The sequence below is a fragment of the Aethalodelphis obliquidens genome, unplaced genomic scaffold, assembly GCF_003676395.1.
Source record: "Aethalodelphis obliquidens isolate GAN/ISIS:26980383/991018 unplaced genomic scaffold, ASM367639v1 scaffold32, whole genome shotgun sequence".
Lineage (NCBI taxonomy): Eukaryota > Metazoa > Chordata > Mammalia > Artiodactyla > Delphinidae > Aethalodelphis > Aethalodelphis obliquidens.
Window position 1 is genome coordinate 10,967,490 of NW_020837976.1, and position 14,712 is coordinate 10,982,201.

The window sequence follows — 14,712 nt, forward strand, 5'->3', positions numbered from 1 at the left end:
TGCATCCCTGGAACAAATTACATGTGAACATGGTGCATAATCCTTTTAATGTATTACTGAATTCAGTTTGCTAATATTTTGTTGAAGATATTTGCATCTATGATCATCAGAGATATTGGCCTGTAAATTTCTTTTCTGTGTGATTTTGGTATCAGGGTGCCTGGCCTCATAAAATGAGTATGGCAGCATTCCCTCCTTTGGGAAGAGTTTGAGAATAGGTATTAAATCTTCTTTGAGTGTTTGGTAGAATGCACTAGTGAAACTGTCTGGTCCTGGATTTTTTTTGTTGTTGTTGGGAGGGTTTTGATTACTGATTCAATCTCCTTATTCAAAATTGGTCTATTTAGATTTTTCTATTTCTTCCTGATTCAGTCTTGGAAAATTTTATGATTCTAAGAATTTATCCATTTCTTCTATGTTGTCCAATTTGTTGATGTAAAATTGTTCATAGTAGTCTCTTGTGATCCTTTATATTTCTGTGGTATCAATTGTAACTTGTACTGTTTTATTTCTGATTTTATTTATTTGAGCCTCTCTCTTTTTTATTTCATGAGTCTAGCTAAAGGTTTGTCAATTTATTTAACCTTTTCAAAGAACCAGCTCTTAGTTTCATTGATTTTTCTACTGTCATTTTAGTCCCTACTTTATTTATTTCCACTCCAATCTTTATTATTTCCTTCCTTCTACTAACGTTGGGCTTCATTTGTTCTTCTTTTTCTATTCCTTTAAGTGTAAAGTTAGACTGTTTACTTAAAATTTTTCTTATTTCTTGAGGTTGGCTTGTATTGCTATGAATTTCCCTCTTACAACCACTTTTGCTACATCCCATATTTTGGTATGTTATATTTCCATTTTCATTTGTCTCTAAGTATTTTTAAAAATTTTTCCTTTTATTTCTTTGTTGACCCAATGGTTGTTCAATAGCATATTGGTATTTTCCACTTTTTTCTTGTAATTGATTTCTAGTTTTATACCATTGTGGTTGGAAGAGATGCTTCATATGATTTCAGCCTTAAATTTATTGAGACTTATTTTGTGGCCTAACATATGATCTATCCTAGAGAATGTTACATGTGCACTTGAGAAGAATGTGTATTCTGGTACTTTTGGATGGAATGTTTTTTGTTTTTTTTTTTTGCAGTACGTTTGCCTCTCACTGTTGTGGCCTCTCCCATTACAGAGCACAGGCTCCCGACGCGCAGGCTCAGCGGCCATGGCTCACGGGCCCTGCCGCTCCGCGGCATGTGGGATCTTCCTGGACCGGGGCACAAACCCGTGTCCCCTGCATTAGCAGGCAGACTCTCAACCACTGCACCACCAGGGAAGCCCCTGGAATGTTCTTTATATATCTATTAAGTCTATCTTGTCTAATGTGTCATTTAAGTCTGATGTTTTCTTAACAGATTTTCTGTCTGATGATCTGTCCATTGATGTAAGTGTGGTGTTAAAGTCTTCTATCATTATTGTATTGCTGTCCACTTCTTCCTTTAGGTCTGTTAATATTTGCTTTATATATTTTGGTCCTTCTATGTTGAGTGCATATGTATTTACAAATGTTACGTCTTCTTGTTGGGTTGACCCTTTTATCATTATGTAATGCCTTTTTTTGTCTTTTATTACAGTCTTTGTTTTAAAGTTTATTTTGTCTGATATGAGTATAACTACACCAGCTTTCCTTTCATTTCTATTTGCACAGAAAATCTTTCTCCATCTCTTCACTTTCAGTCTGTGTGTGTCCTTATATCTGAAGCGAGTTTCTTCTAGGTAGCATAAAGATGAGTCTTATCTTTATTTTGTAATCATTTAGCTACTCTATGTCTTTTGATTGGAGAATTTAGTCCATTTACATTTAGAGCAATTATTGATAGGTTTGCACTTTGCCATTTTGTTAACTGTTCTCTGGCTGTTTTTGTAGTTCCCCTCTGTTCCGTTTTTTCTGCTGCTCTGTTTCCTGGTGGTTAATGACTTTCTTTAGTCTTATGTTTAGATTCCTTTCTCATTTTCTTTTGGGTATCTGCTATGCATTTACGCTTTGTGGTTACTATGAGTTCACATTTAACATACTATGTATATAATAGTCTATTTTAAGCCGGTAGCAAGTTAAAATTGAATTCATTCCAAAACTCTACATTTTTACTTCCCCTAGCTTTATGGTTTTGATGACACATTTTACATCTTTTATTTTATATATCCCTTAACTAATTATTGTAGTTTTAGTTAATTTTACTAATTTTGTCTTTAAACCTTTATGCTAGCTTTATTAATGATTAATTCACTACCTATACTATATATTTACCTTTACCAGTGAAATTTTTGCTTTCATGTTTTCTTGTTATTAATTAGTGCCATTTATTTTCAGCTTATGAAGTACCTTTTAACATTTCTTGTAAGGCTGATTTAGTGGTGATGCACTCCTTTAGCTTTTACTTGTCTGGAAACCTCTTTATCTCTCCTTCATGATAGTTTTGCTGGGGTAGTATATTCTTCTTTGGAAGTTTTTTCCTTTCAGGACTTTGAATATATTGTTTCACTCCCTTCTGGCCTGCAAAGTTTCTGCTGAAAAATCTGCTGATAGTTTTAGGGGTTTTTCTTTGTAGGCAACAAGTTGTTTTTCTCTCGTTGCTTTTAAAATTCTCTCTTTAACATCTGACATTTTAATTATAATGTGTCTTGGTCTCTTTGAGTTCATCTTATTTTGAACTCTCTGGGATTCCTGAACCTGGATGTCTATTTCCTTTTGCAGGTTAGAAAAGCTTTCAGCCACTATTGCTTCAAATATATTGTCTGCCCCTTTCTCTTTTTTCTCCTTCTGGAACCTTTCTAATGTGAATGTTATTGTACTTGATGTTGTCCCATAGGTCCCTTAAACTAGTCTCACTTTTTAAAACTCTTTTCTTTTCGCTGCTCTGTTTGGGTGAGGTCCAGTGCCCTGTCTTTCAGATCCTGATATTTTCTGTTGCTTCTTCTGGTCTGCTGTTAAACCCCTTTAGAGTATTTTTCAGTTCATTTGTCATATTCTACTTCTACAGAAGTCCCTCTGTGACTTCTCTTCAGTACTTTCTTATATTTTCCCTTGTTGCAGTTCTCACTGTGTTCATCCATTCTTCTCATGAGTTTGGTGAGTACCTTTATGACCATTATTTTGAATTCTTTATCAGGAAAAGAAAATTACTTCTGTTTCATTAAGGTCTTTCCTAAGGCTTTATCTTGTTTTTTGATTTGGAACATATTCCTTTCCTTTCTCACTGTGCTTGACTCTGTGTTTTTTCCTATGTATTAGGCAAAACACTTTCTATGTATTACCTCTCCCAGTCTTGAAGGAGTGGCCTTTTGTAGTTGAAACTTATCATTAAAACTTGCCCTAGGCTCCTGGTTGTCTCTCAAACCTTTGTGATTTTCTAAGCAGCCTGATTTATTCTTGATAGGTCCCCACTGTTGGCGGTGTGCCAAAACCTGTCAGTGTTCCAAGGGGAGGGATCTCATTTATATATATCTATATATATATATATATACACACATATATATGTATACAAAATTTTACCTTGAGTGTCTTTGGTATATCAGGGATCCCATCACACTCAATAAATCACATTCAAGGTGTTGGTATCATTAAAAAGCTACTTATTGTCATATAACTTTACCAGAAGATTATCTTCTCAAAATTGCATAAAAGATACATAAATCTACAATTCACTGAAAATTGGCATTAGACTGAAGAATTAGATTGATTTAAGCCAAGCTGACTTTTCTAAAGTATTATCCAGAAATATATACTTAGTTTTTGGTGTTTCTCTCATGGGGTTTGGACAGCAAAAGGAAGATTCATTAGGATAAAACAAAAATGACGAGTTGTCTATTCCATTCTCAGGGATCAGAGGTCTCTTGAGAGTTCTTTAGAGAAAGGGACAGTAGGAATTTTATTCAAGCTCATTAGTCTATGAAGTGTGGTAACTCCTTTAGAACAAGTGTGTGTGTGTGTGTGTGTGTGTGCGCGCACATGCTCATATACCTGTGTCCTAAGAGAGGAAGGAATACTGACAAAGTCATCACATACCTGTTGTAGGCAAAAATTATTTAAAAATTATGGTTTTCCTTTCACAGAAATGAATTTCTATCGACTTTGAAATAAGCACATAAAAATCACCACTCAAAGCCTATTTTTAATACATGCAAGATAATAAGCAATATGAAATATAAAAATGAGAACTAAAACAGCTTTCACATTTTCTATAGGAAAATAATTTTTTTCACTGCTAGAATTGACTTTGACCTCTCACCCAATCAATGTAAAGTGAGTTTTAGAGGAAACTCACGTTTGAAAACTGAAAGAGGAAAGAGAAAACATGCTAATGAGATCTCTGAATGATACAATATTTTTGAGAATTTATGATGGAAACTGTCCATTGAGGCTGAGGTGATATAGATTAAAGAGCAAAGATTCATGATTTGTCCTTTGGCTGGGTGAAGAGAGGATGCTGTTGGGCTTTGATTCTATGGACTATTCTAGGAAAGAATCCCCTGGACTCTGGGGATCACAGCGGTCAGCATGGAAGCTGAGATGAGGTGGCGTATTCCTGTGCCCTTTATTGTATCTTTGTCAGTACAGTGGATGATTAATCATTTATTTTGAATAATTGAATGAATGAAGTGTTTGAATTCTGTGAGGTCCAGAAGCACCCCTTAGTGCTCCAGAGTAGTCCTCTGATTCATGTCCCTACATGACTCCTTCACAAGATCAGGTCACTAAAAGGTGATGCTCCAATCTGAGCATATCCATGGCAGTTACTCATTACTTCTCAGCTATTGGTCCCTTCAAACCTTGGAAAAATATCACAACACATGCTCATCTATAGTCTCTTGGAGACAACATTTGAACCTAAGTTAAGGCAACTGTGTCTTAGACCAACTTTTCTTCTAATTAACTGTATATGTATTAAATCCCTGAGCGATTCAGGCCCTAAGGTTCCTCATCTGTAACACAGTCTTCAAAAGAGATGGGTAAAATTTCTAAAGGCACTCCTAGTCCAAAGGTTTTACAATTTAAGAGTTGTGAAACCTATCTATAATACTTATGGAAATTAAATAGCTTCTAATTAAGGAGGTAGTCCTTTCCTCATTGGAAAATCATCATTGAAAAAGTACCTTCAATGGGATGAAATTACAAAAGCAATTAGTGAATCAAATAATCTCTTTCAGTTGGACACTAGAGACATAATGCATATTTTATGTGGCTTTTACATGCTTTTAAACCCAATGAGACATGTATAGAATTGTTCAGTAATGTTATAGTAGAGTGGTAGTGTCATGGTTATGAAATGGTTGGATGTAGGAAAATCCTGAGTTTTATTTCCATCTCAGTAAGTCTTCCTCTACTCGGGTTACCATGTGACACACTCAATCTCAGTTCTATATCTTATATAGGAGATGATGAGAATAATGATAATAGAAAAATTTCTAGGATTACTGAGGGACATTTCAAAGATAATGTTTGCAAATTGCATGGCACAGATACCTGTCCACGTAAGTGCTTGTTAAGCACTGACTGATTCTATAATAATCTGTATTCCCTTAGTGTGAAAGCACTGAGAATTGGAGTAGGGCAAAGGTTAAGCTTTATAAGTGGTTTATAAAAGAACTAAAATATATTTTAACCAGTTTTGGAAGAGATCTTGTTTTCAGCCAACAGAACCATTAACATTTGCACGCTTGCTTAGCTTACCTTTCTTTGCAGGCCTGAAGAACTTGAGATAGCAATTAAAACAAACACATGGTAATTTTATCAACATATTCATGTTTTTTTAAAAAAAGAATATATGAAAAATATATCTGAAATCTTTCAACGAAAATGATGAAAATGTCCATTTTCACATAGAAATACAACCTGTTTTTTGGTTATTTTTCCTTCATTCCTCTTTAGTGCGATTTTAAATTTCGAGATCTGAGAAGCTTTAGACTAAATTCTGTTCTATCATTACCCATGAACATGGCTAATAAGAATTTTGCATAATTGTTTTTGTTTGTTTCTGATTTTTAAAGGGTAAAATTAGAAAAAGAATACAGGAAAGTGTCAAGAAACATGTGCAAAAGAAGCAGACATAATTCTATCATCAAAAGTAATACTATAACATTCTAAAATTTGAGCCACACCTGTATATAAATTTGTGGTAAGGAAGGGGACATTATTTTTTGTACTTAAATTGTTTTACTCTTCCATTAGGCTTTCTTTGCTATTCTCGGTCTAAAAATACTGAGACGTAGGAAAGTGCATAATGTGTATAAAAAGAATAATACTCCCTAAGAAGCATGGTAAGTAAAATATAATTATTTACCCTGCCAAACGGAACATATGTTTGGCATACATTCATCAATGAAATACGTTCATCATCAATGATGAATGTTCATCAATGAAATACGTTCATCAATGAAAATCAATGAAATTATTCTAAAACAGGAAAGAGATACAAAAAAGTTCCATTTTATCTGACAAGGAAATTCAACAAGGGAATCAGAGGTTGAGCAGCGCTTCTGTATACTCAAAACTAAACTGGTCAAGGGAAATGCTGCACTATCAAGAGAATGGTCTAAAATATTAAAGGGTTTTCTCGGTTTTGATGGTCGAATTCCATCCTGTAAGCAGTGCATTAGACGCTAATGACATATGATTTCTCACTGACAGATTTAACAGCATCAATAAGGCCTTTCTGTCCATTGCAGCAAATTGATCCTACATGACACCGACAAGGGCAGCCTGCACTTAATGACCTCCATCGCTGAAGAATGGAAATGAAAAATGATTGGAAGTACAAATAAATCTTTGAAAGTTTCCCCGAAACAGGTGTGCTAAAAATGATTCGTTTGAGGGATCATCACAAACATAAACCCAATCTCTAGGCATGCTCCACTGTCTGTTTATACCAGGGTCTCACTCCTTGGATCTTGAATCAGGATGTGCTTTAATTCCAAAAATGACATCAAGACAACTTGGTTCTTACTATGGAAATACTATGTTTAGGGATCTTTCTTAAAGGCATGAATTCTTCACTAGTTACGCAGGTATCTAATTTATTTGTCATTTGCCACCAAAGGATTCTATACAAACTGATAACAACTATAGATAAAAATTTATTTTTTTCCCCTCCTGGTTAGAAAAGGGAATACAGTATAGCCATTGATTCTTTGCCATTGATTCTTTTATCCTCCTAAATTATCAGCAACAAATGAAATATGTTTAAACTCAATAACAATGTCAAATGCGCGAAGTGATTGGCAAAACCTCCATGGATACACTGATATCCTTTCTTTGAATCCTGCACAATGGTTTGAGGACACTAAAATTTTGGCATATAGTTGTATTCTTAATTCTTTTCCAAACACACTTATTTCTTGATCTACCTTCATCTTGCTACTACTTCAATACAAATGTTTTAAGAGAAAAATACACACTTTCTCTCCCATTATATTTGGAAGCTTTAACTTGCGTGAGAGTAGATGGATGGGAAACAAAGGCTGTTTATAAGCAGCATAGTAGATGAATGTAATGTAATAGTTACTCACAGTTGTATAGTAATGGCAGTTGGTCTCTTTTTTATTCCTAATCAAAATTTTCCTCTGAGGTAAATTTCACTTTACTGATGAGAAAACTGAGGTCTTAAAGGGTAAATAATTTGCCAAGATCACTGAGCTAGTAATTGGTAGAGCTTACACTCAAATCCTGGCCTGTCCTCCCTATATTCCATGATAGTAAATATAGTACTGAAGTTTTAAGCTACTAATTGATAGTGTAGTAATCTCAGTGACAACAGGAGAAAGGATTCATTAGCAATCTACTGGTTTTTACAGCTAGGTGAATTGTTAAAAATTAATCATGCCTCTAGTTTTTGAAATTTAAATTCTGGGAAGAAACAAAGATTCAAAGGAAAATAACTTTTCTTGTCAATGAGTAACTGGAGAAGAATATAGAGGAAGTGGCTGTATCTTAACACTCTAGGAATGGACCTTTCTCTTTGCTTTTGGATTTGTGGGCATATTGTGTGTTTTCCTTTTCCACTTTTAGTATTATAGAAGATTTTACAAAATATTTTAGAATTTCTGGTGATTTCCAGAAACCAGAGAGGTCAAGTTTCTCCAAGTTTCTAATTAAGTCTCATATTTAATAAGAAAATAGGAACCAAAATATGGAGCCCATACATCATGAGGAAGAATTAAAGGTATATCATGGAAAGTTACCTACATATGGAACTGAAATTTGAAATATATGATAATATATTTAAATCTATGCATTACAAATATTTGGTAGTTCAGGGCACAATAATTAAAAGCAAATTAGTATAACATTGTGGATTAGAAAGTATGCTTTTTCATTTCTCAAATATTTTTTCAAAATTCAACTTCAAAATGTTGACAAAAATAAAAAACAAAACTTTACAAAAAGAAAACATGCCATTTGGTGGCATATAAAAGACCACCATAAGATTGGAGACCCCATGACTGACTACTTGTTACTTTTTGTGATACATACGTCAAGTAAATCATTATTTTAGAAAAATATGAAAAACTTACCTGTTTCTTATCTCGAATCAAACCATCAAGTGATAGCTGTTTTTCATATAGGTTGAAATAGTTGTCCTTTACTGTTAAGAATATATTCTGTAATTTCTGATACTCTCGAGCTAAATGTAGATTTTCTTCTAGTGAAACATCTTGTATTTTCTAGAAGATAAATATATACATGTACTTAATTAAATCATTGTAATTTATGTTTGAATTTTTACATTTGAATTATCTAAAAGTATTACATTATATATTGTAGAAAAATAAAACCAAAAAGATGCTTCCCTTGACACTAATATCCTCCTTGGATTTAATAATTTTCTTTCTTGATGCAAATGGTCTTTTTATTTATTTATTTATTTTTGAACATTGATTCATCAGAGTCTGTCTGACTTTTGTTCTCCTTCTTTCCCAGACCTCCCTCCACAATGCCTTGGGAAGTACCCAGTCCTGGAGGCTTCACTCAGCATCCCAGAAGACTTCCTCCAATGTCCCACCCCTTTTCGTTTTCTCAAGCCCCAGTGCTCAAGTAGATAGAAGACATCTGGAAGCTTAGAATCCTATTTCCAAGAGGTTCAGAGTGGTGGCACTCACAGAAAACATTCAAAACGAAGAGAAGTAAAGAGTAAAAAAGACGAGGAGCAAGGAACTCAACGTTTAGAAGCACCCAGAGAAAGCCATTATTTGTTACTAGTATACTTTAGCTATATTCAAAGCTAAATCTGCTTTGGGAGCAGCTGAGAACTTTACAGCACTCCCCATGACTAAATATATATATGTCAAATCTAATACAAAACCCTCAGAATGTAACTTTTACTAACATTACCCACTCGCAAATTAGGGGCTGCCTTTCATTTTAAGTTAGAGGTGTGATTCAGTTTAGCCCTTGATTCTTTTTACATTTCTAGCACAGAAAATTTTCTTTGGCTGCTTCAAAAAATATGGAATTTATCAACAGCCTTAAATATTTTCAAACCTGTTAATCTAGTAACTCATCTTATGGAAATTTATCCTAATCAAAAAGCTTTATTTGTTACAACATTATTTATAGAAGCAGAAAGTTTTCAAAACATACAAATGCAGATTAATCATGACAATGATAATGATGATTAAATAACAAGATATAAAAATAACCATTGTGAAGCAATTAAAAATGTCTCTTTGGGAAAACTGCTATCACATCAAAGCTTTAGTATAAGTTGTTAAAAAATATATCGCAGTATGAGAATGCGCATGGAGGAAATGTAATTCAGCAGAAAATTGCCTGTACAAATATTTCTCTATTTACACACTTGAAGAAGATTTATTAAGGTCAACAAACATATTTCTCATGAAAGCCTGGTATCCATATTGATCTCTAATGATTAATACTATGTCATAGGTGTTCTTCAAAAAGCCAAAATGATGAACTGAGAACCATTTTAAGTGTCCTTGTCCTAATTCTGGCACAATAATTTAAAACTTTAGAAACTTCTATCTAATAAACTTGCTTAAAATCACAGAATTATCTTTTGGTAGGAGGACAAAGTGTCTATGAATATTTTTCTTTGGTGGAGATACCTTTGAAAAGATGGTTACAATTCTTTTTGATATCTTAACACAATAGGAAAATCTAATCCTCAAGTGATTAATTTGAAGTTTGATACATGTTCTAAAGGAGGCATGAGAAGAAATCATTTTGAGTTTTTTTGTTTGTTGTTTGACTTAAGCACATTCTGATACCTGAGATATTCTACTTCTCTATTACATTTCTTTCAAGACCCAGATGACTATTATAAATGTTGAATTTGAGAGGAGTGCTACAAAAGTTGTGGAATTTGTTTAAAACTTATTTAATGGTACTTAATTGGGGATATATTTGGTACTTTATGCTTTGCTCATTGTGTAATGTACAGTTTTATTTCCAAACAATTGTATTTTCAATTTCTGTATGACACCAGTTGTTACTGTTTTATATGCCATAATTAGAGTAGATACTAAGAAACTAAACTGTGTATTTAGGCCAATGAATCTTCAAAACATTGTTACATCAGTCATGATACTTTACATTATCATTTCTCAGTAATGAATGTATAGAAGGATTTACCAATTCACTACCTATTCCTGAAAGTCAGTGACCTTCAGATGTGCAACGAAGTTTAAGTTTTTTAATTTTAAATAATGTATTCTGCTGACACTGAAAATGTTTTTTTATGTTTAACTGTGGTTCCACCTCACAACTCTGACTGGTTTAATTTTAACCAATGGTATTATAACATGCAAATGAAGCAAACGGTGAATGATAATTATTGGTGGATATGTGTCCAGGTGAAATAATGCTACCACTACTGGAGTTGAACAGCAAGCAGTAGAAGATATTAAATAAAGGCACAAAAGTTGGAGTTGGCAATATAATAAAAGGGTGAGAAGAAAGAAGGAACTAATAACAGAAGTAGATGGTTTTTACATGCTTTTAAATTCAATCCAGCTAAATCTTATCAGTAGAGTCTTCCTACTTAAGGTCTTGACTAAACGCAAACTTACACAAAAAGTTTGTTTCTAAAACCATTAAAGAAAAATTTGACTGTAATCTCTATAGGTTAAAATAACTGCACTCTGAGTTGATTTACAATATTATTTTATTCATTCATTCATTCTCATTTTCATTCAGTTGCTTATTCAAAACTTTTAATTTAGTAACTACTGTATGCCAAGATTTAAGATGTAATGGTGAAACTCAAGAATTTGTGGTCTTATGGGAAAGATTTACATTTAAAAATCATAGAAATATATAATCAGAGTATAGAATTTACAATCTTTTGCATTTTTTTCTGTTTTCCATATGCATTAAACTCATTCCAAAGGTCTGAATAAACACTTTCTCAAAGCCAGATTTATTGGTATGTATTCAATTCCCATTATTAATGATTATTAAGATGAAACATTGGGAATATGGATTGATAAAGAGAAGAGAGGTTGAATGTCTGTTAATAGTTTCCATGTTGCCTAGAATTTAGTAAAGAAAATACTTAGCTTGAGGAGGGTTTGTTCTCTGTTATCTCAAATTATTAGTTAAACTTTGATGTTTGGGGGTATATTCAGCTTATCACCCCAATATTTTATTAGGAAATAAAGATTATGTTTATAAAGGGTGAACAAAAATTACTTATAAATTCCATGAGGGCTGACACCATCATTTTGTTTACCTGTAAGATATATTGTACAAAGCAGAGCTGACATTAGTGGGTATCCAAGTTTTTAGTAAATGAATGAATGAATACACAGAATAAACAGTTAGGAAATGTATGCAATTATCGCTTTAGAACTACACATTTTATTGGCCCACTTCCGTGGAACAACTTACTGATGATATTACAATGACGCACATTTATTTGTATTATTTGATACTATACTACTTCAGAGGTGAAGATTTTAAGGATGTATATAAAAAGAATTCATACAATATGTTTTTCAATTGAGTATTTGGACATTATTCTAAGGATATACCACATTGTCCAGACTGAGCAAGAGTTCTTTCTCTGGGTGCATCATTGATTTTCACAAGGCACGTGACTCCCTTGAAACTGTACACAGTGGGTTTCTTTTTGAATTACCTAATTAGCCCATGATCCTAAAAGTAATGAGAAACCATTGCTAAAGCAAGACCTGGCCTCTTCTGTCACCAAAAATGCTGAAAGATGAAGGCAGATTGCGACCCCAAGATATCAAAATAGTAGTTTTCCCTTTTTTTTCCACTTGACCTTTATTATTCTTTAAGCCATATATTTCATCTAGGATATTCCCTCCACTTTCTCTATTTTCAGCTTCTTTTTCTCACTCTTCCCCTTCTCCTTTCCCTCTCCCACTGGGTCAGTGGGGAATAGGGAATTATAATGAGAAATGAGTTCTTTTTGGACAAATATAGACCATATATCATCTATTTATGTTTCACCTTGTGATATATAGACAAGAACTTAGAAATAAGGCTGAATTTGAATGTTAACTTATGCATTCCACACATAATGGAATGGCTACTGTCCTAGTTATTATAATTACAGACAGGGAAGGAAAGTCAATGAGAAGTCAGGTGAGGCAACTTGTATTTTCCAAAAATGGCCACAGAAATATTTTCATTCCCACATGTTCTTCCAGAACCTGTCACTCCCTATCAAGAACAGTCTATATCTCCTTCCCTTGAACCTGGAGAGACTTGTGGCTTCTCCAGCCAATAGAGTATGGTGGAAATATTGCTGTGTGATTTCCCAGGCTAGTTTATTTAAAAGAACTAATTTATTGAAAAAGCTAGTTTATTAAAAAAAAAAAAGCATACAGTTTCTGCCTGGCTCTCTCCTTGGGGACATTTACACTTGGACCAGCCACTATGTTGTGAGGAATTCAGGCCACATGGAGAGGTTATTGGTGTTGTAGCTGTTCCAGTAAACAACCCTAGCTCAGGTCTCAGATAACAGCATCAACTGTGAGTAAATGAGTCATCTGAAGATGATTCCAATGCTTAGTCTTCAAGTCATCCAGATGATGGTTTAGAGTGTGTGAGAAGAGACAAGCTGGCCCTGCTATGTCCTGTCCAAATTTCTGACACATAGGATCCTGTGCCATGAAGTTTTGGGGTATTTGTTATGCACCCATAGCAACCGAAACACCAGGCATCTTGTGCAAGGTTACAAACATATTAAGTGGAGGACCTGGCTTTGTACCCAGGCCGACTGGCTCCAGATCCCATACTCTGCACCATCCAGTATACCTCCTTCATAAACATAAGCCAGCATTCTCTAACTCTACACAATGCCATCTTTATAAAACCTAACGACATTAAACAATCAGATCAAATAACACAATTACCTTGTTCTGAGCCTATTTCCACCAACCTCTTTTCATAAATCTGGCTAACACATAGCTTGTTGACATAGATACATTGGACTGCTGAAGGAAATTAGAACTTGGTCCCCTTGGTAGCTACTTTTCATTGTAAGTCAATATGGGTATGCTGGTTACCTATAACCAGTCTTGGGTTTTTGATCTACATAATTCCATATTCCGTGATTTGATTAGGCCTGATATATTCACTGGCAAGACCGTGTGTCAAGTGCATAGACCTTTACAGCTGAGGCCTGCACAACTCTGGACTACAGTTGATTGCAACAGAGTAATGCTACATGTTGAGACCTCTGGAGGTCCAGCCAGATACACTTACTTTGGAGAAAGCCTAAATCCATTTGAACTTTTTTTTTTTTTTTTTGAGCGAAGGGTGGAGGGGATCATTTGTTTTTAATTTAAGGACTAATGGCAAAGGAGAGTACAAGAAAAAAACTTGATCTAAACATTCTAGAGAGATGGTTATGATCAAAATATTTGCATGGTACATGTAGGTGTAGAAAACCTACACAGCTATTTACAAATGTTTTAGTGTTATTAAAATAGTCCTAGTGCCGGGCTTCCCTGGTGGCGCAGTGGTTGAGAGTCCGCCTGCCGATGCAGGGAACACGGGTTCGTGCCCCGGTCCAGGAGGATCCCACGTACCGCGGAGCGGCTGGGCCCGTGAGCCATGGCCACTGAGCCTGCGCTCCGCAATGGGAGAGGCCACAACAGTGAGAGGCCCGCGTACCGCAAACAACAACAACAACAAAAAACAAACAAAAAATAGTCCTAGTGCCTATGACTAAATTTATAATGTCATCTATACCCTCAGTTACTCTTAATACAGGCATTTGGATCCAGTTCACTGGGCAGATGGGCTAGGTCCTTCTCTCAATTATGCATTGATCGTAAGAGAGTTGTCATCTTCTGACCCAGTTCTAATTCTAACTGTCTGATCCTAATGTGATTATGTGTGGCAGTCTCAGATGATCTTTTCTGATGATCTGTCTGTCATCTCCTGATTCTTGGTTGTTAATAGTCTTCTGTAGACAGCTCCTTGCTTTCTTGCATCTTGCCAGGGCTCTGCTGGCTGTTGCTGCCGTGTCTGTGTCCTTACACCGACTGCCCCACACTCACTCTAGTCCCACGGTTCGAAAGAATTGACTTGCTGCCAGAACTACCGAAAGCAAAAGTTGTATTGCTGATATTTATTGATCAATGTTACTCTAGAGCATCCTCACTTCTAGCTTTCATTCATTTATTCATTTGCTCAATCATTTGTTTAGCAAACCGTTAGTAGGTTTACCA

At 34.7% G+C, this 14,712-nt stretch overlaps 1 protein-coding gene across 1 annotated transcript in view; it reads right to left on the reverse strand.

Moving 5' to 3' along the window:
* CCDC178 (coiled-coil domain containing 178) overlaps positions 1-14,712 on the reverse strand; it is a 360,636-nt gene that overhangs the window by 121,281 nt on the left and 224,643 nt on the right. Inside the window, exon 18 of the mRNA XM_027127538.1 lies at positions 8,560-8,709. Coding sequence (XP_026983339.1) covers positions 8,560-8,709 — 150 coding nt within the window. The remainder of the gene's footprint in view (positions 1-8,559; positions 8,710-14,712) is intronic.